Source organism: Mobula hypostoma, chromosome 24, assembly GCF_963921235.1.
Source record: "Mobula hypostoma chromosome 24, sMobHyp1.1, whole genome shotgun sequence".
Classification (NCBI taxonomy): Eukaryota; Metazoa; Chordata; class Chondrichthyes; order Myliobatiformes; family Myliobatidae; genus Mobula; species Mobula hypostoma.
Window position 1 is genome coordinate 24,764,681 of NC_086120.1, and position 27,539 is coordinate 24,792,219.

The 27,539-nt window shown below is 45.5% G+C and overlaps 1 protein-coding gene across 3 annotated transcripts in view; it reads left to right on the forward strand.

Moving 5' to 3' along the window:
- The window catches only part of ano8b (anoctamin 8b), a 130,021-nt gene that overhangs the window by 55,983 nt on the left and 46,499 nt on the right, over positions 1–27,539 (forward strand). For all 3 annotated transcript variants that reach the window (XM_063032514.1, XM_063032515.1, XM_063032516.1), the window contains exons 2-10: positions 2,187–2,297; positions 11,802–11,934; positions 12,495–12,633; positions 13,276–13,372; positions 15,349–15,465; positions 17,621–17,748; positions 18,570–18,731; positions 20,275–20,427; positions 23,046–23,172. In XM_063032514.1, the coding sequence (XP_062888584.1) occupies positions 2,187–2,297; positions 11,802–11,934; positions 12,495–12,633; positions 13,276–13,372; positions 15,349–15,465; positions 17,621–17,748; positions 18,570–18,731; positions 20,275–20,427; positions 23,046–23,172 (1,167 nt within the window). The remainder of the gene's footprint in view (positions 1–2,186; positions 2,298–11,801; positions 11,935–12,494; positions 12,634–13,275; positions 13,373–15,348; positions 15,466–17,620; positions 17,749–18,569; positions 18,732–20,274; positions 20,428–23,045; positions 23,173–27,539) is intronic.

A 27,539-nucleotide genomic window follows, 5' to 3' on the forward strand; every position in this document is an offset into this window, starting at 1 on the left:
AATGCTTTTACAAGGCACTGTAAATAATTTGGATGAAAATCTGGTGATCTGATTAGTAAATTTTCAGGTGACTCAAGGATTAGAGTCATAGAAAAGTACAACACAGAAACAGGCCCTTCAGCCCATCTAGTCCATGCCAAAATAGTTAAACTGCCTAGTCCCATTGACCTGCTCTGGGACCATAGCCCTCCATACCCTAGCCATCTATGTACCTATCCAGACTTCTCTTAAGCGTTGAAATTGAGCTTGCGTGCTCCACTCGTGCTGGCAACGCGTTCAACACTCTCACAGTCCTCTGAGTGAAGAAGTTCCCCCTCATGTTTCCCTTAAACTTTTCACCTTTCACCCTTAACCCATGACCTCTGGTTGTAGTCCCACCAGACCTCAGTGGAAAAATCCTGCTTGTATTTACCTTAACTCTACCCCACATAATGTTTTATACCTCTATCAAATTCCCTCTCAATCTTCTACATTTCCAGGAATAAAGTCCTAACCTATTCAATCTTTGCTTATAACGCAGGTCTTCACAACTATTCACACCCCTGGTGGAGTTGTGAATAGTTTGGAAGGTTGTCAAAGAATAAAGCAGGATATAGGTCAGTTACAGGTTTAGGCAGAGAAATGGCAGATGCTGGAAATCTTGAGTAGCTCATTCAAAATTCTGGAGGAGCTCAGCAAGTCAGGCAGTATCTATGATGGGGAATAAATAATGACGTTTCAGGCCGAGGCCCTTCAACAGGACTGGAAAGGAAGGGGGCAGAGGAGAGAAGATCTGCAGTTGCTGGAAATCCAAGCAACACACACAAAATGCTGGAGGAACTCAGCAGGCCGGGCAGTGTCTATGGGAAAAAGGACAGTCAACATTTCAGGCTGAAACCCCGCCCAAGGTTTTGCTAGGAAGAGGGCAGAGGAGTTCAGCTGCTCCGCTGCGGTCTCTTCAAGACAGGCTCTGAAGAAATTTGTCCTCTCTTGGATGGGGGTTCAGTGAGACCATCCCTCACGGGTCCTCCTTTGTGGTCTCTGCTGCTCTCCAGCTCTTTGGTTCTTCAGCCCTTTACCTTTTCCACCCATCTTCATCCCTCCTCCTCCACCCTCTCACCTTTCTTCTCACCTGGTCTCACCCATCCACCCATCTTCATCCCTCCTCCTCCACCTTCTCACCTGGTCTCACCTATACTCTCCCAGCTTCATCCCTCCTCCTCCACCCTCTCACCTGGTCTCACCTATCCCCACCCACCTTCATCCCTCCTCCTCCACCCTCCCACCTTCCTTCTCACCTGGTCTCACCTATCAGTTGCCAGCTTTCACTCCTCCCCTTCCACTACCTTTTAGTCTGGCTTCTGCCCCCATTCCTGGTGAAAGGACTCAGCCAGAAACATTAACTGTTTGTTCTCTTCCTTAGATGTTGCCTGATTTGCTGAGTTCCGCCAGCATTTTGCAGAGAAAGAGCAGTCTGGAAAAGTGTGAGATGTTGAAATTTGGGTGGTCAGATGCAAGAGGAAACTACAAAGTCCTTTGTATTATTTGAGGCACTGATGTACAGAGGGATCGTGAGATGCAAGTTTCTGAAAGTGACATCACAAGTGGATAGGGTGATAAAGGATGGCATATCATATTGGAGAGAAATAAAGCTTTTGCTAGGCTACATTTGGAATGTTTTCTGTAGATCCCATTGCTGCACGATAGGAAGGATGTGGAGACTTCGGACAGGGTGCAGCAGAGGTTCACCAGCATAAGGAGGGAGATGTGTTTTAATTACATGCACTTTAGGGATTGGAGACTGAGGCCGCACTGGGAGGAGTGAAGTTGCATTTGGGCTAAGGTTGCAGTGGTGGTGAGATTGCAATAGGTAGGTGATGTTACAGCGAAGGGAAGATTACACTAGGAAGACCACAAACAAGAGAAAATCTGCAGATGCTGGAAGTCCTGCCGAAGGGTCTCAGCCTGAATCGTCGACAGTGCTTTTTTCCATAGATGCTGTCTGGCCTGCTGAGTTCCTCCAGCATATTGTGTGAGATTTCACTGGAGTTAGTTTTCACTGGGGAGGAAAGTTGTACTGGGAAGAATGCTGATATGTTTGAGACTAAAATCGCATTTAATGCAAAAGTGTAATGCTTTAGTACCTTTCTCCTCACTCGATTCCTTTACTTCTTGCCTGCTGATGCTGTTTTTATGTCTCCATGCAGATAAACTATTCGGGAAAAGTTTCCTCCAGGCAGGGCGCTATATCATGTCCCATAAATCATGGATGAAGACAGTTCCGACTGAGAATTGTGATGTACTGATGACATTTGCAGGTATGTCCTTATCCTGTGTTAAGATAATTAGCGACCTGTCTCAGCAGTTTCATGCTGAGAACCTAGTCTGGCAAAGTTGGATATAGAGTGTTAGGGATTGGTACCTTACATAAGATCACCTCTCATTCTTCTGAATGCTAGGTGGTATAGGTCTGTTGCTGCATTATGTGAAGGGCAGTACTGAGGGAGAACTGCAGTGTAGGAGGGGGGCAGTGAGGAAATACTGCACCTTTAGTGTGGCAGCACTAAAGGAATACTCACTGTTACAGAGGCTTTATTGAGGGAGTGTTGCACTGCTGTTGTGTCAGTACTGAGGGAGTTTTGAACTGTTGTGTCAGTACTGAGGGAGAGCTGCAGTGTTGGTGTGTCAACACTGAGGCAGTGTTGCACTGTTGTGTCAGTATTGAGGGAGTGTTGCACTGTTGTTGTGCCAGTACTGAGGGAATATTGCACTGTTAGTGTGCCAGTACTGAGGGAGTGTTGCACTGTTGTGTCAGTATTGAGGGAGTGTTACACTGTTGTGTTAGTATTGAGGGAGTGTTGCACTGTTGTTATGTCATTACTGAGTGAGTGTTGCACTGTTGATGTGTCAGTATTGAGGGAGTGTTGTGCTGTGTCAGTACTGAGGGAGTGTTTCACGCATGTGTTAGGACTGATGGAGTGTTGCATTGTTGGTGTGTCAGGACTGGAAGTGTTGCACTGTTGGTCTGTCATTACTGTCAAAGTGTTGCACTGTTGTCAGTACTGATGGAGTGTTACACTGTTGGTCTGTAAATACTGAGGAAGTGTTGCACTGTTTGTTAAGTACTGAGGGAGTGTTGCATTGTTGGTGTGTCAGTATTGAGAGTGTGTTGCACTGTTGTGTCAGTACTGAGGGAGTGTTGCGCTGTTGTGACAGTATTGAGGGAGTGTTGCGCTGTTGTGACAGTATTGAGGGAGTGTTGCGCTGTGGTGTCAGTATTGAGAGAGAGTTGCACTGTTGTGTCAGTACTGAGGAGAGCTGCCCTGCCCCTGGGCTAGTATTGGAGTGCTGCATTGTCAGAAAGATGTGTACCTTGTGTATGCAAAACTGTTGGAGGCTTTCTGTTGAAGCAGTTGTTACACTGTTGAAACCAGTGCTGATGGGAAGAGAAGAAGTGGGGTGTCAGGAGGAGGAGTGTGGCACACACAGTAGCACAGAGCAGGTGCTGAATAACCTGTCCTGTGGTGTACTGTATAATACATTGTAATATGGATATATAGAAGGTAAGTTATAAATACAAATCGATAAATACAGGGCACATATGCATAGGATAAGTTTGCAATTATTTGACTCGGTTAAGTACATGTAAGTGTAAGTATTAATAGACAATTCAACGTAGGACACTATAGCATGTACAGGCCCTTCAGCCCACAATGTTGTGCTGACATTTCAACCTTCTCCAAGATCAATTTAACCCTTTTATCTGCAGATAAAAATAGGGAGAGTTATGTTAGAGGAACAGTATAGACAATATTCAAAGTCAACGGTGAATTTATTGTCAGATGCACCAGTACATTTCCACACAGATGCAAAGAAAAGCTTACTTGCAGTGGCATCACGGGTATGTCACATCATATAAGCAGCATTCACAAGAGAAACATAACTTGTGCACAGAACAAAAAAGTCAGTTTTAGTCAAAGCATTGCTGAACTGCAGTGATCACGGTTTTGCCAGTTTCATCTTGAAGTGAATGGTTGAAAGGAGTGACTGTTCTTGAAGCTAGTGATGTGGGACTTCACACTTCTGGACCTCCTGCCTGAAAGTGACTGTGAAAAATTGGCATGGTGTGGATAGTGGCGATCTTTGATGATAGATTGACATGTAAGGCTTGTGAAAAGTAAAACGTATCTATTTGGTATATCATTGACTGTGCAGATACCTATTTAGAGTTATTATTAATGTTCAGTTTGTTACTTTGGTTCATCCTTTTCAGTTAATCTTTTCATTAACTTGGCTATTAAAAAAATGTGAGCTAATCTACCTGATTGTGTTTTATGCAATAAAATTGGGAATGGTAGTAACCCCTGCACAGTCACTGCAATCTGTCTCCAACCGTGTTGTCATCACTGAGTTATTCTGGAGCTAGCCAGTCACCTTACCCAACCAGCAGATTCTGTTACAAGTCCATAAACAAATTAGCCAATGATCTCATTTTGAAAGCTGCATTCTTAAAGCAAAATAATGTATATGGTTCATCCTATACAACTGGTATGGAAATACACAGAAATGAGTGTTGTTGAACCATGTCAATTCATGTTGAAAGGTGACCCCAGCTTTTCATTCACTTTCAGGAGGTGAGCACTGCTGACAAGATGCTATTTACTGCCCGTCTCTAATTGTCGTTGAGAAGGTGGTGCTGAACAATCCTTGTAGATCACTGCTGTTCTGGTGAAGCTAGTGAGGAGGGACCTCCAGAATGTAGACCCAGTAACCACAAAGAACCTACAATCTATTTCCAAATCAGGATGTTGTTTGTCTTATGTGAAGGTGATGGTGTTGCCTGGTGCCAGTTTATTGGTGCATTATGTAAAAAAACAAAAACCGATGCGTTTTTAACGGTGAATTCGACAATTTCAGGAACCAGCCATTCTCCCTCATACTTCCAGTATCTAGGTTTTCTTCTCTCTCCTCCTGGCTATCTCTGACTTACACCTCCCCAGACACCTGTTCACCCATCCCCTTTCAGCTGGTCCTACCGGGTGCCTCTCTCTTCGTCATGAACGTGCCATTTTGTTCTCACTCTCCTCCCTTTGTCTGCTACTTTGAACTTGTTTTATATCTGACATCCCAGTTTTGATAAAAATATGCTCTTTTTATTCATTCAAGGGATGTAGGCTCTGCTGACTGAGGCAGCATTTAATTGTCCATTTCTAATTGACCTTGTGAAGGCAGTGGTGAGCTGCCTTCTTAAACGACTGCAGTCACATCAGCTTGAAAGCTTAACTGCTTCTCTCCACAGATGAGATTGACCTGTGGAGTGCTTTCAGTATTTTTCTGATTTCTGACATCTTCAGTGTTTTGCTTCTAGATATATAGGTCTAATGTTAACTGCTCAGCAATGATGACATTTAGATCTGAGAGGAACGAAAGGACACCAACCTTCCACCCAGGGGAAGGGAAGGGATGAGGTTAGTTGGTTATACAAAGTATTAGAGAGGGAATTTAAATGGTCTGGTGGCTTCAGGGAATCTTTAGTTGGGGGCAGTAAGTAATGGTTTTACATGGAAGGATACAGAGAGGGGAGATGTTGGCAGAGTAGGAGGAGGTGGATCGAGGTGGAGAAATGAAGGCGACTGAGGACACTAGAATTAAATGCAGGTTGGCACAGGGTTGGAGGGACACTGCAAAGGTGAACCTGAGGGCTGTAAAATTAGGAATAGTATGTGAATTTGTACCGGTACCAGAGTCAGGGAAAGCACAGTACTAAAGAAATTTGGTGGGACTGAGAATATTGTGCACAGGTTCTGGTTTCCTTGTCTCGGAAGGATATAGGTTAGTTGTTCCCAAACCTCGGAAGGATATAGGGCAGTTGTTCCCAAACCTCGGAAGGATATAGGGCAGTTGTTCCCAAACCTCGGAAGGATATAGGGCAGTTGTTCCCAAACCTCGGAAGGATATAGGGCAGTTGTTCTCAAACCTTTGAGGGTTATTGTCCCCTTAGCTCCCAGACCACAGTCCCAGTGTCCACTCTCCCTTTCCAGCCAATACATAAAAACTATAAAGAGATTACGTGATCAATGTAATCAACTCTGAGGCACTGAGGATCAAATGCTTATAATAAGTAACTAATTTCTTAAATGAAGCCTGTAATTTCTCAGCTGCCCGCCTTGCTACCAAAAACCCCTGCTGCCCTCTTTATGTTTATCACCCCCTTAGAAATTCCCACCAGCTCCGCGGGGGCAGGGGATGGCACGATATGGTCCACTTTGGGAACCGCTGATGTAGACTGAAAGAGGATGACAGGGTTATCCGGTGAGAGGAAAGTGAGCAGGCTGGGCCTGTATTTGCTCAAGTTTAGAAGAATAATGAGTAATCTCATCAAAGAATACAATTTTTTATAGGACTTGACAGGGTAGACATTGCTGGCATGTCTAGAACTGGTGGTCACATGCCTAAAATAAAGGATCAACTATTCAGTACGGTGATGACTATAACTATCTTTACCCTGAGAATAGTGAATTTTGGGATAGTGGTGATGCTCTGTCATGATTATTTTAGACAGAGAGGAACACGTTTGGCTATCAAAGGAATCATAAAGTGGTACTGAGATGAAAATCGACCAAGGTCTTATTGAGTGGTGGAGTATGTGCCAAGGGGTGAAGGGGAGGCCATAGAGTCTCTGCTGTGACTCTTAGCTCAGACACTGAGCGTAACAAACAGGAGCAGGACTGGGTTATTCAGGCCACTCTGGGTTCTTCAAACATTCAGCGCGGACCTTCCACCCCTGCACCCTATTCAGAATCAGAACCAGGTTTTATATCATTGACATGTGTCATGAAATTTTTAAATTTGTGGCAGCAGTACATGAAATACACTATAAATTACAATATGAAATATATACTTAAAAATAAATTAAATGCATAGTGCAAAAAGACAGCAGAAATAGTGAGATAGTGTTCATGAATTCATTGTGCATTCAGAAACGTGATGGCAGAGGGGAAGAAGTTGTTCTTAAAATGTTTAGTGTGTGTCTTCAGGCTCCTAATACTCCTTTCTGATGGTCGTTAATGATGGATGCCGCCTTTCTCAGCCGTCGCCTTTTGAAGGTGTCCTCGATGCTGGGGAGACCAGTGCACATGGTGGAGCTGGCTGAGTTTGCAAACGTCTGCAGCTTTTTCCAGTCCCCTCCCATACCAGACAGCCAGGCAACAAGTTAGAACGCTCTCCATGGTACATTTGTAGAAATTTGCTGGAGTATCATGTCAGATGAATCCTTCAGGATCCCGGAAATCTCTCCAACCGTAAATGTGTCTCCCTGTTCTCTGGTGCAGAGAAATCAGAAGATTAGCCACCCTCTGAGTGAAGAAACTTCTTTTTGTTTCAGTCCCAGATGACCTGTCCCTTATTCTGAAGTACTGATCCTAAGTTTGAGGCTGCTTACCCAGGGGAAACATCTTCCCCGTGTCTACCCTGTGACCCACTGAATTTTATGCCTTTCGGTGAAGTTACCCATACTAGTGAATAGAAACATGGGTGTCTCAATCTCTCCTCACATTGCATATCTGTCTCTTATATCAACCACCCCCCCCCCATAACTATAACTGGAGCCAAGCCCAATGGCTGATTCGAGATCCATCACCCTGGAAACTGGACTGATGCCAATTGGGTACAGTTCTAGAGGTGGGCACAGTACCTGAAGGGTCCAGGTAAGGAAAAATAGGTGTGAACCATGTATTCCTCCCTGAAATAATTGCCAAGTAATTCCATGCTAAACCTTAGATCTAGAAATAGTGACAATCGGAGTCAAGTTGGTGGAAGAGGGTTGCTATCAGCAACCTCTCCTCGATGCCAGACAGTGAGCAGCTAATGCACTGGGAGCCACAACACACACCTCACTCTCAGTGGATTCTGTCACCATGGACACACATTCACAACCTCCAACAGAAGGGAGGTGTAAGAGACTACAGCTACTGGACCTTGGAGTGAAAAACAAATTGCTGGAAGAGTACGTTGGTTCAAGCAGCACATTTGGAGACAAAGGGATGGAGACTGCTGGGACCTGACCCAAAACGGCAACCATCCCTCTGTCTCCACAGATGCTGCTCCACGCTCCGAGGTCTCCTCAGCAGTTTGGTTTTTGCACTCTCAGAAGGACCAGAGGAACGAAGGAGTCTGGAGGTTCACAAATGCAAATCTCATGGAAGAGGCTGCTGGTAAACACACACGGAGTTCATCATGGGGCCTAGAAAAACAGGAGACAGTCATTCTACCCCTCCAGCCTGTTTCGTAATTCTCTGCATCATGCCCGATTTGTATCCTGACTCAGTTTGCTCCCTTTATCCATCCATTTATCCAACAGTAAATTGTTAACCAATACATGGATTATGTAGAGTGTAGAGCATTGAAACAGGCCTTTTGGCCCTTCTGGTCTTGCTGGTATTTCTATTCCACAGCAACCTCCTCATGTCCCTCCTTCCCCCCCCCCCCAATCACTGGGGGCAATATGGTAGCGTAGGGGTTAGCACGATGCTATAACAGCTCAGGCGTCAGACTTCAGAGTTCAATTCCAACGTCCTCAGTAAGTAAGTTTATACATTCTTCTTGTGTACGCGTAGATTTCCTCTGGGTGCTCTGGTTTCCTCCCATAGTCCAAAGATGTACTGGTTAGTAGGTTAATTCTTCATTGTAAATTGTCCTGTGATTAGGTCAGGGTTAAATATGTGGGTTGCTGGGTGGAGCAGCTCGTTGGGCCGAAAGAGCCTGTTCTGTGCTCTATGTTTAAATTTTTTTAAAAAATCAATGAATAATCATCTCTCCCTTTCTACCTAGTGTACGTATCCTGTTTCCCCTTGCACCTTTCCCTGTAGTTGGAAAAGTTGCTGACTCTAATCCAATAACACTGCTCAGCAGATTCTGATTTTCACACCCTTTCAGATTTTGATTTTGTATTTTCTGCCGGTCCTGAATAAACATCGACTGTTTATTTATTTCCATAGTTGCTACTGGACCTGCTGAGTTTCTCCAGCATTTTGTGTGTTTTGCTCTGGATTTGCAGCATCTGCAGAATCACTTGTGTTTATGATCTGCTATGTTTTGCTGTTACACTTGGTGAGGGAATGAACCACACTCAACACCTCGCTAAGAAATGAAGCATCCTGCAGGATTTACAAATGACTGAGGTTAATGGTTCCACGTTGAGGGGGGTCATAAATCAGCCATGATGGAATGACAGAGCAGACTCAATGGGCCAAATGGCCAAATTCTGTTCCTAAGTCTTATGGTCTAAGTACATCTCACCTACAAGTACAAATATCTTGCTTATTTATTTATTTAGCGATACAATGTGGAATTGGCCCAGCAACTCTCAATTTAACCTGGCCTAATCACAAGACAATTTACAATGACCAATTAACCTACTAACCAGAACATCTTTGGACCGTGGGAGGAAACCAGAGCACCTGGAGAAATGTTAACGGTATCTCTTTCCACTGTTGCCACACGTTCTGCTTTTTTTTATTTCTTAATTTTCAGGACCTCTCTCATTCTAGCTCAATTTTCTGTTACTGGAGAGAGAAAAAAAAACATAATTCCTATGTTTGCAACCTCCCACTTTTGGCATCTATGCATCTTTTTCTGAGCCTTCCCAGTGCCTTTACATCCTTCCTACAATATGGAGCTTTCAATTGTTCGCAGAGCTCCAAGCATAGTTTAAACAAGAGTTGGTACGAGTTTATCGAACCCACACACAAAGACCAAGGAAAGGTGATCATCCTTTCACGTCTTCCCAGGCCAGATTCAGAGTAACCCCAGAATTTCAAGTTCTTTTAACACCAGAGCAGAGCTGACTGAACAGAAGGCTGACAGGATGTTGGGCCGTGGTAGGTCATGCCCTGACCAATCAAGAATCTATCAACGTCTGCCTTGAATAAACCTAAAGACTTGGCCTCCACAGCCACCTCTGGCAACAAATTCCACAGATTCACCACTCTCTGGCAAAAGAAATTCCACCTCATCTTCATTCTAAAAGGGAAGTCCTTCTATTCTGGTCTTAGACTCTCCCACCAGAGGAAACACCTTCTCCACATCCACTCTATCAACGCCTTTCAATATTCGATAGGTTTCATTTAGGTCACCCCTCATTCTGAATTCCAGTGAGTAGAGGCCCAAAGCCATCAAACGCTCCTCGTATGACAAGCTTTTCAATCCCAGGATCACTTTTGTGAACTTCCTTTGAACCCTCTCCAACATCAATACCTTCTTTCTTAGATAAGGGGCCCAATCCTGCTCACAATACTCCATGAGGCCTCACCAGTGCTTTATAAAGTCTCAACATTACATCCTTGTTTTCATATTATTGTCCTCTTGAAATGAATGCTAGTATTGTATTTGCCTTCCTCACCACTGACTCACCTAGCAATTTAACCATTCGGGAATCCTACATGAGGACTCACAAATCCCTTTGCACCTCATATTTTTGAATACTCTCTCCATTTAGAAAATTGTCTGCCTTTTTATTTCTTCTACCAAAGTGCATGACCATACACTTCCCAAAACTGTAATCCATCTGTCACTTCTTTGCCCATTCTTATAATCTGTCTCTGTCCTTTTGTAGCTTCTACTTGCTCAAAACTACCTGTCCTTCCATCTATCTTCATATTGTCTGCAAACTTTGCAACAAATCCATCAATTCCGTCATCTAAGTCATTGACATATAATGTAAAAGGAGTGGTCCCAACACAGACGTTTGGGGAACACTATTAGTCACTGGCAGCCAACCAGAAAAGGCTCCCTTTATTTCCACTCTTTGCCTCCTGCCAATCAACCTCTGCTTTATCCATGCTAGTATCTTTCCAGTAATACCAGGTGCTGTTAACTTGTTAAGCAAAGGATGCAAAAGTAGCATCAGGAGGAGACCTGATTGCAGGGGAATATTGATTAGATCGGGAAGTGGGCCAAGGAGTGGCAAATGGTTTTCAATACCGGTAAGTAGGAGTGATGCATTTTGGAAAGTCAAACCAACATACGTAGGACTTCAACTGTCAATGGTAAGGCACTAGGGAGTGCAGTGGAATAGAGGGACCTACAAGTGCAAGTGCATAGCTTGTTGAAAGTGGCATCATAGGCAGCCAGGGTGGTGAAAAAGATGTTTGACACAGTGGCTTTATCAGTCCAGACATTGAGTTTAGGAGGTGGGTCATTGTGTTGCAATTGTATAATTGTGTACAATTGTGGTCACCCTACTACAGCAAAGAAGTTGTTATATGGAAAAGAGTGCAGAGTAGACTTACTGGGATGTTGTCAGGACTGGAAGGCCTGAGTTGGTCAGACTGGCTCTTTATTCCTTGGACTGTAGGAGTATGAGGGCTGACCTTATAGAAGTGTTTGAAATTACAATATGCATGGATAAGCTGGATGGTAATAGTCCTTGCCCCAGTGGCCCTTCAACAAACTGACCTGTACCTCCTTGAGATATAGGAGGAAAATGGATTTCCCGGAGGACACCCACGCAAAGACAGGGAGAACATGATAACTCCACATAGACAGCACTGGAGATCAGAACTGCAGGGGCTGCAATGGTTCAAGAAGGCACCGCCTTCTCGAGGGTAGCTGAGGGATAACTGTCTTTGTGGTGGTAAACATCCTGGGATCCAGGTAAACAAAAGCCATTGAGGGGAGTAGTAAATCATAAAAATAAGAGGATCTTGGCACGAAACATCAACTGTTTACTCCTTTCCATAGATGCTGCCTGACTGCTGAGTTCTTCCAGCGTTTTGCCTGTGTTACCGCTGAAGGGAGATCACTTTCATGTTTTTTTTCCACAGATACAACTGATGACCACACGTTGCTATGGCTGCTGAATCACATCCGGCTGGGAATCCCGGAGCTGATCATTCAGATTCGGCATCATAAGCACACCAGCGTTTACGCTTTCTTCATCACGGCCACTTATGAGAAGTAGGTGGGGGCCTGGCCTTGTGAGCTCTACAGGGAGATGGAGGCTGAGTGCTGAAGGTTGTAAACAGACACAGGAATGCAGTGGGCTGCAGTAAGGGGTTAGAGTCGGGGGAGGAGGGCACTGTCCTGGATTATCATGCTGGGATGAATCGGAAGTGGGATGGGGACCTGGGGTACCAGTGGGTCCTGTGCACTTGCTGATATCTGTTCCATTATGCAACCATGTCCATCTATCTGCTCCAACCCATTACAGTGAAGGAGCATTGCCTCTGTTTGTGCGCATAGTTCCAGTGTGTGTCCTTGCAGCATCTCTAGTCCTTGCTTGAACACCAGTTCCAGTCTCTGATCCCCGATTACAGTCCCTATACATACAGACTCAGTCTCAGTCTCTGTACGCATGCTGATTGTAGTCCGTGTATGTGCGCGAGCCGCAGTCTCTGTATGCATGCTGATTGCACTTCGTGTACCCACGCGAGCCGCAGTACACGATTGCTTTCCCACTTGGCCGGCCCCTCCTCAGCAGCCGGAGTGTGACTCCTCTGTCTTGATATCATGGGCAGCTTGCTACGAGGAGCTGAGGAAATGGGTCTGCGTAAACCAGTGAAGCAGGAGTTCGGCGGCGGGACCAGGGTGCTGTGTTGTGACGAGGATTACATCTATGAAAACATTGAAAATGAAATCTATTTCTTCACTTCTCAGGTGAGACTGGCTGGGGACATCTCCTTACACCAGCTGTCCCATTGCTCACAATGGGGCTACACAAAGGTCGACAGAGAGACTCGGGCACAAAATCCAGGCAGTGAGTGTTGGAGAGGGGTGGCTCTGTAAAGACTTATGAAAGCTGGAGAGAGAGAGTGAGAGAACAAGGGGGACATAGAGAAGGCAGGCGTAAGCTAGAGAGAGACAGAGTGGGAGAGAATGAGTACTGAGAGAAGGAAGGAGGAGAGTGGGAGAGATACAGGGAACAAGCAAGGAGGGGTAATAGGGAGAGAGGGAGAAGTGAGCAGCGGGGGGCAAAGAGCAGAAGGAAGGGAGAGAGGGGGCGAAGCAGAGATGACGGAATGGAACAAATGTAGGGATGTTGAACATTTTTCTGAGTGGAAGCAGCTCAGGTAGTTCCGGAGAAGAATAAGCCACTGCTGAGCAAAGGGAAGCTGCATTTGGGAGAGAGGAATAGAGGGATCGGGGAAATCAGAGAGGGGATGGAGGAGGCTAGAATGGAGCAGAAATCTCAGTGTGGAGCCGTTGCAGCTGCTTGGGCGCTGTACATTGTGTGCAACTGAATGCCGTCTTGCCCAAGCAAGCATCAGGAAGTGAAATGAGCCGGTGTGTGTTTTGCAGGAACGGCAGAGTATCATCAAGCACTGGCTGGACAACCTGCGGGCCAAGCAGGGAGAGAGCCTGCACAACATCCACTTCCTGGAGGGGCAGCCAATTAGTAAGGCCTGTTTGAATCGTACGAGCAGAAGCAGGTTTGGTGGAAGGTGGAACTGATATCGTTTTGTGTTACTGGGTCAGTCTATCCTGCCCAAGTTGTGGACATAACTGCGGGTTGACACTCCCCTGAGGAATGCTGCACTGTTGTGTCTTAATCTGGTGTCTAGCCTGCCCTCTAGGACAGGCTCAATGTATCCCACAATCTGAAGAAGATCAGGGTTAATACTGGTCTTCATCAGTAAGAACAGTGTTTACCCCTCAGCCGATATCCCTGATAAAAATTATTGGATCATTGTCACAATGCTGTCAGTGATAATATTGTGTGGATTGGCTTCTGCAAACAGTGCTCTCTCTCCCTACGTGACACACCTGTCCACTCAACCCTCCCCGCTGATCTCCCTCCTGGCACTTATCCCTGTAAGCAGGACAAGTGCTACACCTACCACTTCACCTCCCTCACCACAGTTCAGGGCCCCAAATAATCCTTCCAGGTGAGGCGACACTTCACCTGTGAGTCTGTTGAAGTCATCTGCAGTATCTGGTGCTCATGGTGTGCCCTCCTCTACATTGGTGAGACCTGAGGTAGACTGGGGAACACAAGCACCTTCCAGCACAAAATGCGAGATTTCCCATTCCCATTTCAGCATTTCCGCGGTCTCCTCTACTGCCACAATAAGGCCATTCTCAGGATGGAGGAACAAGACCTCATATTCCATCTGGATATCCTCCAACCTAATGCCATGAACATCGATTTCTCCAACTTCCAGTAATTTCTACCCAATCCCTCCTTCTCTTTTTTTCCATTCCCCTCTCACCCCTTCTCTTCACCTGCCAATCACTTCCCTCTGGTGCCCCTCCTCCTTCCTTTTCTTTTCTGGTCCACAGCCCTCTCCTATCAGTTTTCTTCTTCATTCCTTGTGTATATGATGACAGGCATTGATCATGTGGATAGCCAGAGGCTTTTTCCAAAGGCTGAAATGGCTAACATGAGGGGTCGTAGTTTTAAGGTGCCTGGAAATGGGTACCGAGGGGATGTCAGGGGTAAGTTTTTCACACAGAGTGGTGAGTGCGTGGAATGCACTGCTGGCGACAGTGGTGGAAGTAGATGCAATAGGGTCTTTTAACAGCCTCTTAAATAGGTACATGGAGCTGAGAAAAATAGAGGTCTAAGCGCCAGGAGAATTCTAGGCATTCTCTAGAGTAGGTTATTTGGTCGGCACAACATTGTGGGCTGAAGGGCCTGTAATGTGCTGTAAATTTCTGTGTTCAGCCCTTTACTTTTTTCACCTCCCAGCTTCTCTTATCATCCTCCCTGCCTCCTTCCCCCCACCCACCCACCTAATCTCTCTCCTGGTTTCACCTATCACCTTCAGCTTGTACTCCTTCCCTCCCCCATCTATTTACTCTGACAGCTGCCCCTTTCTTTCCAGTCCTGATGAAGGATCTCAGCCCAAAACAACAACAATTTCTTCCTCTCCATGGATGCTGCCTGACTTCTTGAGTACTTCCAGCATCTTCTGTGTGTTGCTCAAGATTTCCAGCATCTGCAAATTTTCCTGTGTTTAGATAATTTAGTGATGTCACATAAGGACTCCTACCTCGAATCCGCCCTGAGGTTATTAGAGTTGGTTCTTTAACATAAACCACTTTCTTCTTCCTACCTCCATCTCTGTGCCCTGACTCCAGACCCCAGAGGTCCTTGTCACTCTCCTGACTGCCTCTGAAGTTCCCCCTGTGAACCATGACTCTGAGGGCAGTGTGGAATCTTAGAATCTCAGGTTGGAATCTCAGGCCAGAGTATAAAACGCTGTCCCGGTGTACGAGGGACTGAAGAGTAAATGGGTGTTGAGTTCTTCAGGAGGATGTCAGGGGAAGAGGTGGACTGTTTGAGTGCTGGGGAAGGATGGTGAGGTGTACAGAAAATGAAGGGAGTGGCCCAATGTCTGTCTTGTCACTGACCACCGGTGCTGTGTCCAGTTGCAGAGCTCATGACTCGAGGAATCATTCAGCAGGTCCTCCCCCTCCACGAGCAGCGAATGCTTAACCGCTTGGTGAAGTCGTGGGTTCAGGCCGTCTGCGAGTCGCAGCCAGTAGGTAAATGCCCTGCCCGTGCTGCTTTACTCATGCATTAGAATGAGCAACTGAGTTGTAAAAGGAAGAGATACAAATGTTGGGAAGGGCCGTGAGGCGGCGAAATTCACAGGCTCAGCACTATATCCAATTGCATTATTCCTCTGCTTCGAACATCCTGCCGCCCTGCACTGTAGGGATACCCTGCCGCCCTGCACCCTGGAGCCCTCCTGCCAACCTGCACCCTGGGGACCCCCTGCCACCCTGCACCCTGCACCCTGGAGCCCTCCTGCCGACCTGCACCCTGGGGACTCCCTGCCACCCTGCACCCTGGAGCCCTCCTGCTGACCTGCACCCTGGGTCCCCCCCTACCGCCCTGCACCCTGGGGCCCCCCCTACCGCCCTGCACCCTGGGGACCCCCTGCCACCCTGCACCCTGGGGGCCCTCCTACCGCCCTGCACCCTGGGGACCCCCTGTCACCCTGCACCCTGGGGCTCCCTACCATCCTGCACTGTGGGGCATCCCGCCACCCTGCACCCTGGGTCCCCCCTACCGCCCTGCACCCTGGGGCCCTCCTGCTGCCCTGCACCCTGGGACTCCCTGCCGTCCTGCACCCTGGGGACCCCCTGCCACCCTGCACCCTGGTGTCTCCCTACCACCCTGCACCCTGGGGCCCTCCTGCCACCCTGCACCCTGGGACTCCCTGCCGTCCTGCAACGTGGGGCCCCCTCCCGCCGTCCTGCACCACGAGGTCCCCCTGCCACCCTGCACCACAGGGCACCCCTGCCACCCATCGCAAGAGGTAGGTGTAAGCCATTCAGCCCTTAAGCCTGCGCTGCCATTTAGTAGGATCATGGCTGACCTGACATTCCTGGTCCCCTTTCCTGCCCTTTTCCAAAAACCTTGGTTCCCTCTCAGTATTTATGATGTTCTACCCCCTTGTAATTGTACACATTTCAGTAAGGTCTCTGATTTGTCCAAATCCACTGAGTAGAGTCCCAATCAGCTGAACCTTTCCCTGTAGTAGAACAAACTTCCACAGCCAGGGTCATCCTGGTGAACCTGCCCTGAACCACCTCCAATGATTTAATACCTTTCCTTGAAAAGGAGAACCAGATTGTTTTCCCAGGACGCCAGATGTGTATAACAGGATTTCCCTATGTTTATACTCAAACGCTTGAAATAAAGGTTAGTGTTACATGAGTTCAGTACAATTGTGGTTCAGCTTTCTGTGTTTCATGTGGAAGGCTCCCAAATCCCTCTTGTGCTGCCGCTTTCTAGAGATCTCTAAACAATGCTACGCTTTAGTTTCTTCTTAAATATATACTTTATCCCACAATATAGTGCATTCACTAACTTTAATGCCCGCTTACTTAATCTGACAATATCTCCCTTTGAGTTCTGACAAAGGGTCACAGATCCAAAACGCTAAGTGTTTCTTTTTCCACAGCTGCTGCCTGAGCTGCAGCTGTTCCAGCATTTTGTTTTTGTTTCAGATTTATAGCATCTGTAGCTTTTTTTATTTTTCTCTCTATAAGCTATTTACCATCTCCCCTTAGCCCATTTCCTAGCAATTTTTTTTGTTGTAAACATAATTGACTACTGTGCTCCCGCTTCCTTCCTCCAAGTTGTTATGGGATCTTCCCTGTCCCCTGCAGTATAGGGACTCCTTCTGCTCTGCACCATCATCCGTGTTCTGCCATTCATTGCGGAAGCTTCATATCATGTAGGGCTATCCCGGTGTCCTTCACCATTGTACAAATGTATTCCATTGTCCTGTGCTGTAGGGCCCTCCTTCTGTCCTGTGTTCTGGGGCCCTCCTGTCCTGTGTTCTGGGGCCCTCCTTCTGTCCTGTGTTCTGGGGCCCTCCTTCTGTCCTGTGTTCTGGGGCCCTCCTGTCCTGTGTTCTGGGGCCCTCCTGTCCTGTGTTCTGGGGCCCTCCTGTCCTGTGTTCTGGGGCTCTCCTTCTGTCCTGTGTTCTGGGGTCCTCCTTCTGTCCTGCATTGTGGGGCTTTCTTTTTGTCTTGTGTTGTGCAGTCCTTCTTGTCTGCTGCACCATTAGTCCTCCACTGTTACGCAGAGCCTTAGAACTCAAGCAGTTCCCTGACGTCTCCCTGTTCCTAAGATTTCCCCTGTAATTTCATCTCTTTAATCTGCCTTCTCTTTCTTCTGTTCCAGACGATATCTGTGACTATTTTGGGGTTAAAATAGCAATGTACTTCTCGTGGCTCGGGTACTACACGTGGTGCATGATCTACCCAGCTGTGATCGGTTTTGGACTCTGGGCATTTACAGAGTCTGACCAGGTAAGGTCTTTGATGAATGAACTCACCGACCCAGTTTCAATCACTCGGGAATGTGAAGATCAAGTTATTGTCCTTAATCCTCTGAGGTTCAAGCAGTTTGGTCAGGTCCATTGGCAGGCCGAGGATCATGGCAATCATTACAGCCTTAAGAGGTAATGTTTTAAGCTCTACATTAGAAGGTCAGGTGGACCATACTAACACTCTGTTGCAGACCTGAGAGAGCACTGCACTGTCAGAGCAGTCTTCCGTCAGGTAATTTGTTGAACCTGGATTCTATCTGCTTTCCCAGGTGGATGCTAAAAATCCCACAACATTTGAGGAACAACCCCAGTGATCCAAAGACAACAATTATCTCTCAACAACATCACTTATAAGAGCATCACCTTCCAGCTCATGAGGCGTAAAGATAAAGATCACCTTTATTTTTCACATGTATATCAAAATATTGATGAAATGTGAAATGTGCCATTTGAATCAACGACCAACACAGTCCGAGGCTGTATTTGGGGGCAGCCCGCAAGTATCGGCATGCTTCCAGCAGCAACGTAGCATGCCCACAACTTATTAACCTGTGTGGGTTCGGAACATGGGAGGAAACCCACACGGTTACGGAGAAAACATACAAATTGCTTACAGACAGGGGCGGGAATCGAATTCTGATTGCTTACACTGTGAAGCGTTACACTAACAGTTATGTTATTGTGCTGCCCGAGCTGCAAAAGCCTACCACACTAGTAACTATACTACAGTACAAGAATTCCTTGGCTACACGGACACATGAAAGGTACAAAAATAAATTCAACTCTTTCTCTCTTTATCAGACAAGTCGTGACGTGATTTGTGTGGCCTTTGCCCTGTTTAACGTTGTGTGGACCACCTTGTTTCTGGAGGGCTGGAAACGGCAGAGCGCAGAGCTGGCCTACAAGTGGGGCACTTTGGACCGGCCAGCAGAGCTGATAGAGGAGCCCAGGTCCCAGTTCAGGGTGAGGCAGCTCAAGTATTGTGGTGGCAGTGGTGTGAAAATTTGTGAGGAACTAGAGAATTTATGCCATAGAAACAAACTGCTCCATGTCAGCCTCTTCCCACCCCTCTCTGTCTCCCCCATCTCCATCTCCTTCCATTCCTGCCTTCCATATGTTTATCCACCTATAAAGACAGGCCTACCATTCCCACCTCCACTGTTCCCTGTTCGAGTGAAATTCATGTTCCCCACGCGTTCTGGTTTAGAACTTTCTCCAGATTATCTATTGAGATTATTAGTTGTTATCTTATCCTTATCATGCCGCATTCATTTTTTAAACATCCCTAATCTAGGTTGAAATTGCCACAGTGCCTGCACGTGAGAATTTGCTGAACAGTCAGAGGCACTGACTTGTAAAAACCTATCAAAAGTGGTGGATGCAGCCCAGTCCATCACAGGAAAAGTCCTCCCGGCCCCTGAGCACATCTACAAGGAGCGCTGCCTCAAGCAAGTATCATCCATTGTCAAAGACCCCCACCATCTGGGCTATGCTCTCTTTTCACTGCTGCATCAGGAAGGAGGTACAGGAGCCTTGGGTCTCACACCACCAGGTTCAGGAACAGTTATTACCCTTCAACCATCAGGCTCCTGAACCAATGTGGATAACTTCACTCACCTCAACACTGAACTGTTCACTGAACACAACCTATGACCTCACTTTAAGGACCTAACGACTCAGGTTCTCTCTCTCGTCTCCTTCCTTCCTCCCATCCCATCCCAGCCCATCCCATCCCATCAGACTTCGTAGTTTTTCATTGATTCAATGGTATTTCTTTGTTCTACATAAATGCCTGTAAGAAAATGGATCTCAGGGTTGTATATGGTGGCATATATGTTCTTTGATAATAAATTAACTTTGAACTTGCTGATGAAACTGAGGTTCCAACTTCTCACTCAGAAGGACTAAAGGTTTCACAGCACTGTTATTTTGAAAAGACCCAGTCCAGTGACTGACCCAACCCAATATCTAATCCTTTATTCAATATCGCTTTCACAGTTGATTGTCACATTGTAGTTGGTGGGGTCTTGACAGTCAAGTTGGCTGCCATGTTTGCTCCATCCAAGAGGGGCTGGGTGGAAAACATAGTGGAGCAGCTGAGGTTCTGAAAGATGATGTCAAAAGTGCAAGACTGTGTATATAAGCTGATGATGAGCCCGTGGTCTGCAATGTGATAAGCTCATGTTTTAATTCTGGTTTTATTTATTTTGTTTATTTCATTTATATTATTTAATTAGAGATACGGTGTGGAACAGGCCCTTCTGCCCAAATAACCCACCTATTCAACACTAGCCTAATCACAAGACAACTTACAATGACTAATTCACCCCTTAACCAGCACATCTTTGGACTGTGGGAGGAAACCAGAGCATCCGGAGGAAACTTGGTCATGGAGAAAACGTACAAACTCCTCACGTCCATTGAACTCTGAACTCCGATGCTTTGAGCTGCGATAGTGTCGCGCTAACCCTTATGTTACAGCGGCAACTTCCTTTCTTTCTTTCAGGGTGTCAAACGAGTCAGTCCAGTTACGGGTTGTGAGGACTTCTATTACTCACCGTGGAAACGGAGGTTGTTCCAGTACTTTGTCAGTCTTCCTGTATGTCTCTTCTGTCTCTGCATTGTGTTCCTGACCATGCTTATCTGCTTTGAACTGCAGGTCAGTACTAGTCTTTCGATGAGGGTTTGTGACCAAGTGATTGTATAGCAATATCTGGTTATTGTAGCTAAGGAGACTCTCTGGTGTGTAAAGGTCAATTATAAGCATCAACACTCACTGAGGAAATTGCATCCACATTTCTCATGGGATACTGTGATATATATGGGAAAAAATTCAACTAGCTCCTGTTTACAAAAATGTCAATTGTCGGAATTAAAGAATGGTACAACTCACAGGCATAATTGCTTCATCACTACAAACCCAGTTGAATAATGACATTTCAGTGGGTTAAAGCAGCTGTCCTCTTTAAAGGAAAGTGAACCAGACACCATCCCATTTATTTCAATGTTAGAGGTGTCAACTTTGAGATGAGATTTTAAACTTGCAAGTCCTAATCTTGAATATTCTACTGAGGTCAATATTCTTCATTCAGTCAACACCTGGTCTTTATCATGGAGTTATCAAGAGTAACACATGCAAAATGCTGGAGGGACTCAGCAGGTCAGGCAGCATCCATGGAAAGGAATAAACAGTTGATATTTCAGGAATATTTGAGTAATATTGTAAATATATTGTTTGATTTAGCATTCTTTCTTTCTTGAATAATTCATTATGGGTTACGTGTAAGAAGTGCATGAATGGCATATGTCATTACGCTGCCAGATCATATGTACACGCCTCAGTAAAGTAAGAATGTAGACCATACGCATCTCCTGGCTCCATATTTCACTTTCAATTAGTTTTGTTTTGGAATTACAAAACATAACTGTGGTGACAAGGAGGTTTTAAAACAAACACAAGATGACTGCCTACCTGTTGAAGCACAGTGAGTCGGATTTAAAAAAAGCACAGCACATGTTTTTCTCTTTGGAAGGGGAGAGAGACGTTCAGGTTTTTAAAAAGGCAGAAAATGGAGAAATTCAGTGATTCATAAACAGTGAGTACCAGGTAATAATAATAAACAATAAAAAGCAGAAATAGCAAGCTACATCGAAAGGTAGACATGGTTGATGGCACAACAGATAACTGGTTGAGGTATACTGAACAAATTGAGCAATATTTTAAAGCAAATGGAATAGCTGATAAGAAAGAATTACCAGTGTTGCTGTTTGCTTAGAAGTTTGACTGCTCCAACCAAACCAGCTGAAATGAGCTTTGCTGATATCATGAAAGTAATATAGGTGCATAAGCCTTACCTGACAAGCAGAAGGATCTCCTTTGTCAGGAAAGATGTTATCCCACAAGAGTAAGAAAGCCCCACAGTGAATAAATCGTTAGGCCCGAATGGGACAATTTAAAATTTACTATGATGTGGATGTCTATATAGTAGTTGTACAGTACAGGGCCTGTGTTCTCAGCACACTGCTTTACAGCAGCGAGACCTGGAGCCTCTACTACAGACAAGAGCGGTGTCTCAATGCCTTCCACCTTCACAGCCTGAGACGCATCCTGGACATCAAGTGGACTGACCGAGTCACCAACAATGAGGTCCTGGCCCACGCCCAGATACCCAGCCTCTTCACCCTGCTCCAACAACACCGTCTCCGCTGGCTGGGCCACGTACACCGCATGTCAGACGGGAGGATCCCGAAAGACCTGCTGTACGGGGAAACTGGCCTCCGACAAAAGAGCACAAGGGCGGTCCCATCTTCGTTTCAAAGATGTCTGCAAGAGAGACATGAAGTCACTGAACATGAACGTCAAGAGGTGGGAGGACATCGCAAGCGATCGCTCTCGCTGGAGGGTGGAAATACGCAAAGGTCTAAAAAGAAGAGAAGAGAAGCTGAGGCTTGCTGTGGAAGAAAAACACACTCGTTGGAAAAACAGCACCAAGACAACACTGGAGGACAGCGCCTTCAAGTGCAGTCGCACAGCCAAGACTGTCATTCCCATGTGGGCCTCTACAGCCACAACAGACGCTGCTCTACCAGCACAGACTGAAGCAAGACTTTCCAGGCGCAGATCCATGGTCTCGCAAGACTAACGGATGCCACAGGAGTTGTACTATATAATAATCTATATGTGTGGGTAACATTTGAGACATATTGTAACTATATTGTTTGATTAAGTATTCTTGTTAATTTCAATAATTGGTTAATGTAAAAGTATGTAAACAGCATACATGCATCATTAAGCTGCCACATCATATGTGTGCACTTCACTGAAGTAAGAGCGAAGTAGACATGTTATCCCTGGTTCCGTGTTTTTCTTTCAATTAGTTTTATGTCTTGGAGTTGCAAAGCATAACAAACATTGACTGTTTATTCCTTTCCATAGATGCTGCCTGACCTGCTGAGTTCTTCCAGCATTTTGTGTGTGTTACTCTGAATTTCCATCATCTCTGGGATCGCTTGTATTCGTGATAATGGTGCAGTCTGTCTGTCTTTACAAATTAGTTGCCATGTTTTCTACAAAAGTGACAACAGCTCAAGAAGTAACTTGGTGACCGTGACCACTTTTCAATGTCCTTGCGTTCCATGGAAAATAAAGAACATTTAGTATTAATTTATCAACAATAATGCACTGGGTACAGTGCCTGAAACCACACCATGCACAGCCTGTGAGAATGCATATCCTGTTGCCTTTATTTATAAAACTTTTGTTTTCCTCTATTCCAGGAATTTGTGATCAGTATCAAAGAACTGCCTCGGATTGTCACCTACTTTCCTAAAGTCTTACTGGCTATTGTGGTTACAGTTCTCGATGATGTTTACAAGAAAATTGCCTATTGGTTAAATGACATGGGTAAGTGCAAACTCACTCCTTCCACTTCCTAGGGTGTATGCTGTCTTTGAAGGTTTAATTTTTGCAATTTTATTTTTGAATCTAAGTTAAAATTTAGTTGAAGAACAACACACTACAGGTGCTGTAGATCTGAAACTGAAACAACACTGGAAACTCTCAGCAAGACAAGCAACAATTGTGGAAAGAGAAAGAATTATATTTCAGATAGGCCAAAGCCAGCATGGTTTCCTGAAAGGAAGATCCTGCCTGACAAACCTACTGAAATTCTTTGAGGAAATTACAAGCAGGGTAGACAAAGGAGATACAGTAGACATGGTGTACTTGGATTTTCAGAAGGCCTTTGACAAGGTGCCACACATGAGGCTGCTTAGCAAGATAAAAGCCCATGGAATTACAGGGAAGTTACTGGAGTGGGTGGAGCATTGGCTTGTCAGCAGAAAACAGAGAGTGGGAATAAATGGATCCTATTCTGTGTGGCTGTCGGTTACTAGTGGAGTTCCACAGGGGTAGGTGTTGGGACCATTACTTTTTACAATGTATGTCAATGATTTGGACTATGGTATTAAGTGATTTATGATTAAATTTGCTGATGATACAAAGATAGGTGGAGGAGCGAGTAGTGTTGAGGAAACAAAGAGCCTGCAGAGAGACTTAGATAATTTAGGGGAATGGGCAAAGAAGTGGCAAATGAAATACAATGTTGGAAAGTGTATGGTCATGCACTTTGGTGGAAGAAATAAACGGGCAGACTATTATTTAGATGGGGAGAGAATTCAAAATGCAGAGATGGAAAGAGACTTGGGAATCCTTGTGCAAGATACCCTAAAGGTTAACCTGCAGGTTGAGTCGGTTGTGAAGAAAGCGAATGCAATGTTGGCATTCATTTCTAGAGGTATAGAATATAAGAGCCGGGATGTGATGTTGAGGCTCTATAAGGCACTCGTGAGACCACGCTTGGACTATTGTATGCAGTTCTGGGCTCCTTATTTTAGAAGGGATATACTGACTTTGGGGAGGGTTCAGAGAAGATTCACAAGCATGATTCCAGGAATGAAAGGGTTACCGTATGAGGAACGTCTGGCAGCTCTTGGGCTGTATTCCCTAGATCTCAGGAGAATGAGGGGGGATTCTGAATGTTAAAAGGCCTGAATAGATTAGATATGGCAAAGTTATTTCCCATGGTAGGGGATTCTAGGACAAAAGGGCACGACTTCAAGATTGAAGGACATCCTTTTAGAACTGAGATGTGGAGAAATTACTTTAGTCAGAGAGTGGTAAATCTGTGGAATTTGTTGCCACAAGCAGCTGTGGAGGCCAAGTCATTGGGTGTATTTAAGGCAGCGATAGATAGGTTCTTGATTAGCCAGGGCATAAAGGGTATGGGGAGAAGGCAGGGGAGTGGGGATGACTGGATGAAGTGGGTCAACCCATGATTGAATGGTGGGGCAGACTTGATGGGCCGAATGGCCGCCTTCTGCTCCTTTATCTTATGGTCTTTCAGAAACAACACACAAAGTGCTGGCGAAGTCAACATGTCATGTGGAAAGGGAAACAGGGTTAATGATGCGGAAGGGTCTTTGACCTGAAATGTTAAACCTGTTTCTCTTTCTGCAGATGCTGCCTGACTGGATTAGTATTTCCAAAATGCCGCATTATATTTTAAGAACCAAGAGAATGGAGAAGCTGGGATTGTTCTTCTCGACGCAGGGAAGGCCAAGGGGAGATGTAGTCAAGTGTCCAAATCACAAGGGTTTAGTGCAGTAAATAAGGAGAATTTGTTTCCAATGGCTGGGCAGTCAGTGGCCAGAAGACATGGATTGAAAGTGATTAGGACAGGATAGGCGGGGGATGAAGAGTCTGCCATGAGTTGTGGCCACCTGAATGGACTACTTCAGCTGTAGGGAAATATGACGGGGCTCCAGCAAAGTTGGACTATTGGAAAGCATGACTAAAGTTCCCTTCAACCATCAGGCTGTTGAATTAGTGTGGATAACTTCACGAACCACAACACTGACCTAATCTCTGAACACAACCTATGGACTCACTTTCAAGACTCTACAACTCATGTTCTCAGTATGTATGTATGAATGTATGTATTTATTTATTTATTTATTTATTGTTTTTATTTGTTTTTTTCTGTTTGTCATCTTTTTCACATTGTCAGTCTTTGTGTGTATTTTTTCATTGATGCTGCTATTTTTCTTTGTTCTACTGTGAATGCCTGCAAGAAAATGAATCTCAGGGTAGCGTATGGTGACGTGTACAGACTGATAATAAATTTAGTTAGAACTTTGAACAAAGTTTAAGGCATACGTAGGAATCTTTGGTGCTCTAAAACTCTTGGCAGGAGGGTTATCTGAGGATGAACAATTCCAACAGCAACCAATCAGTGACAAAACCTTGAAATTTGCGCCTTATTAATGTTAACTGTGGGTTTTTCTGTTAATCAAAGTTGAAGAATATGGAAAATATAGAGTTGTGACATGGATCACTTTGAGATTGAATGTGGGTTCTAGATTGAGGTCCTGTCCATCATTCCCACTTTCCATGCCCGTCGAGCTACAGTATGTAACCCAAACCGATATGTCTTGCTATGATTAGACACAATGGATTTCATAGCCACCAAGCAGGCTGGGGCAGTGTGTCCCATCTTGCAGGAGAACCTGTATCACAGGCTTGCTGTAATTTTTTTAAAAAGACCGCTGTACTCTTTGTTGATTTTGTGTTGACCTATTTCATTTCTGGGTACTGGAGCAGGTTTCTACATCCAGATTCAGCACCAATAATCCCAGGTCAGTTACCTGAGGGAATGAAGACCCCACCCCCACCCCCAGCAGTGCAGCCCCGTGAGAACTGGTGACTAGGTTGGTAGCATTGTGTGTACCACAGGGAATAGATGTAGTTCAAAGTGCCTCATACACAACCCAAGCACAGGTCCTCCCCAGCTTGTAAACATCTGATTTATATACATTCCATACATACTACCGAACATTTGGGGGAAAGGCAGGAGGGATTTGCCAGCTGCTGCAGGCATCCTCTGCCGGGTGGAATCTTGGTTTGTGACCATATTTCTAACTTGCAAACTCTTTGGGTTATGAACCCTGCTGTAACCTTGGAAGCACTAGTCAAAGAGTCTGCTTCCATTGTCAGCCATGGCTTATTGGTCAGCACACTTGCCTCTGAGCAAGAGTTGTGGGCTCAAGTCATTTCAACCTTATATCCTCTCAGAGGTCTATGTGCAGTATCAAGGGGGAGAGGGCTGCATCGGCAGGTGCCATCTCTATTAACTGAGCCTCCATCTGTACTCCCAAGTAGATACCAAAAGATCCAGTGGCACTCTATCAAACAATCATAGGGGCATCTCACATGTACTGACCATTGTTTATCCCTTATCAGAAAATTCAGTGAAAATTAGCATCTTATCAGTTAAAGGACATATAAACTGGTCATTGTCACATCTCTGTCTGTGCTCCTCTCCTTCCTTCCATCCTTCCATGATCCACTGTTGTTCCCTATTCGATTCCTTCTTCTTCATCCCTTTACGTCTTCCACCTATCACGTCCCAGCTTGTTACTTCATCCCACCCACCTGACCTCACCTATCACGTGCCAGCATGTATTCCCTCCCCTCCTCCCCACCTTCTTAGTCTGGCTTCTTCCCCTCCCCGCCCCACTTCTTTCCAGTCCTGATGAAGGGTCTTGGGCCAAAACGTCGACTGTTAATTCTCCTCCATAGATGCTAACCTGCTGTCTCCTCGAGCATTTAGTGTGGCCAGGAAATGCCTGGTCCACTTGATGGGCCGCAGATTTACTGGCCAGGAAATCTCAGTCTTCGTATTTTCACAAAGTGCACATCGAATCTTTAACTCTTTACAAGGTTGATGGTGAAATAGTGATGAGAAAAATAATGTTGATCACAGTGACATTATATTGAAGAGTATTTGATAAACAGAGAGAAAGACTTGCACCTATCAGCACCACAAGACATCCCAAAATCCTGCGCTGCCGGAAGGAGAGAGAGCAGCGCGCCACACGTGCGCAGCCCTCCGGTGAAAAATGATGATATATCTGTTAAATAGGGGCCGTGGACAATTCTGATTTGATGGAGACAGACGTGAAAGCACAGAGGAACATCTGGAGAAATTTCTGAAACACCAGTTCGCTGCTGTTGTTACTGTGTGGTCAGGAATCTTCCGGAGGGAAGGCCTCAAAATCGCCGGCTTTGCCTGCTGTTGGCGACCGAGATTGAGGTCGAATCGTTTGGACAGAGATGGTGCTCAGTACTCGGTGTAGGAGAGCTGATTGGAGGCTCGAAGTTTTTGGATGACTCAGAGTCGGACTGTGGTCAGCATGGCAGGGAGAGTTTTT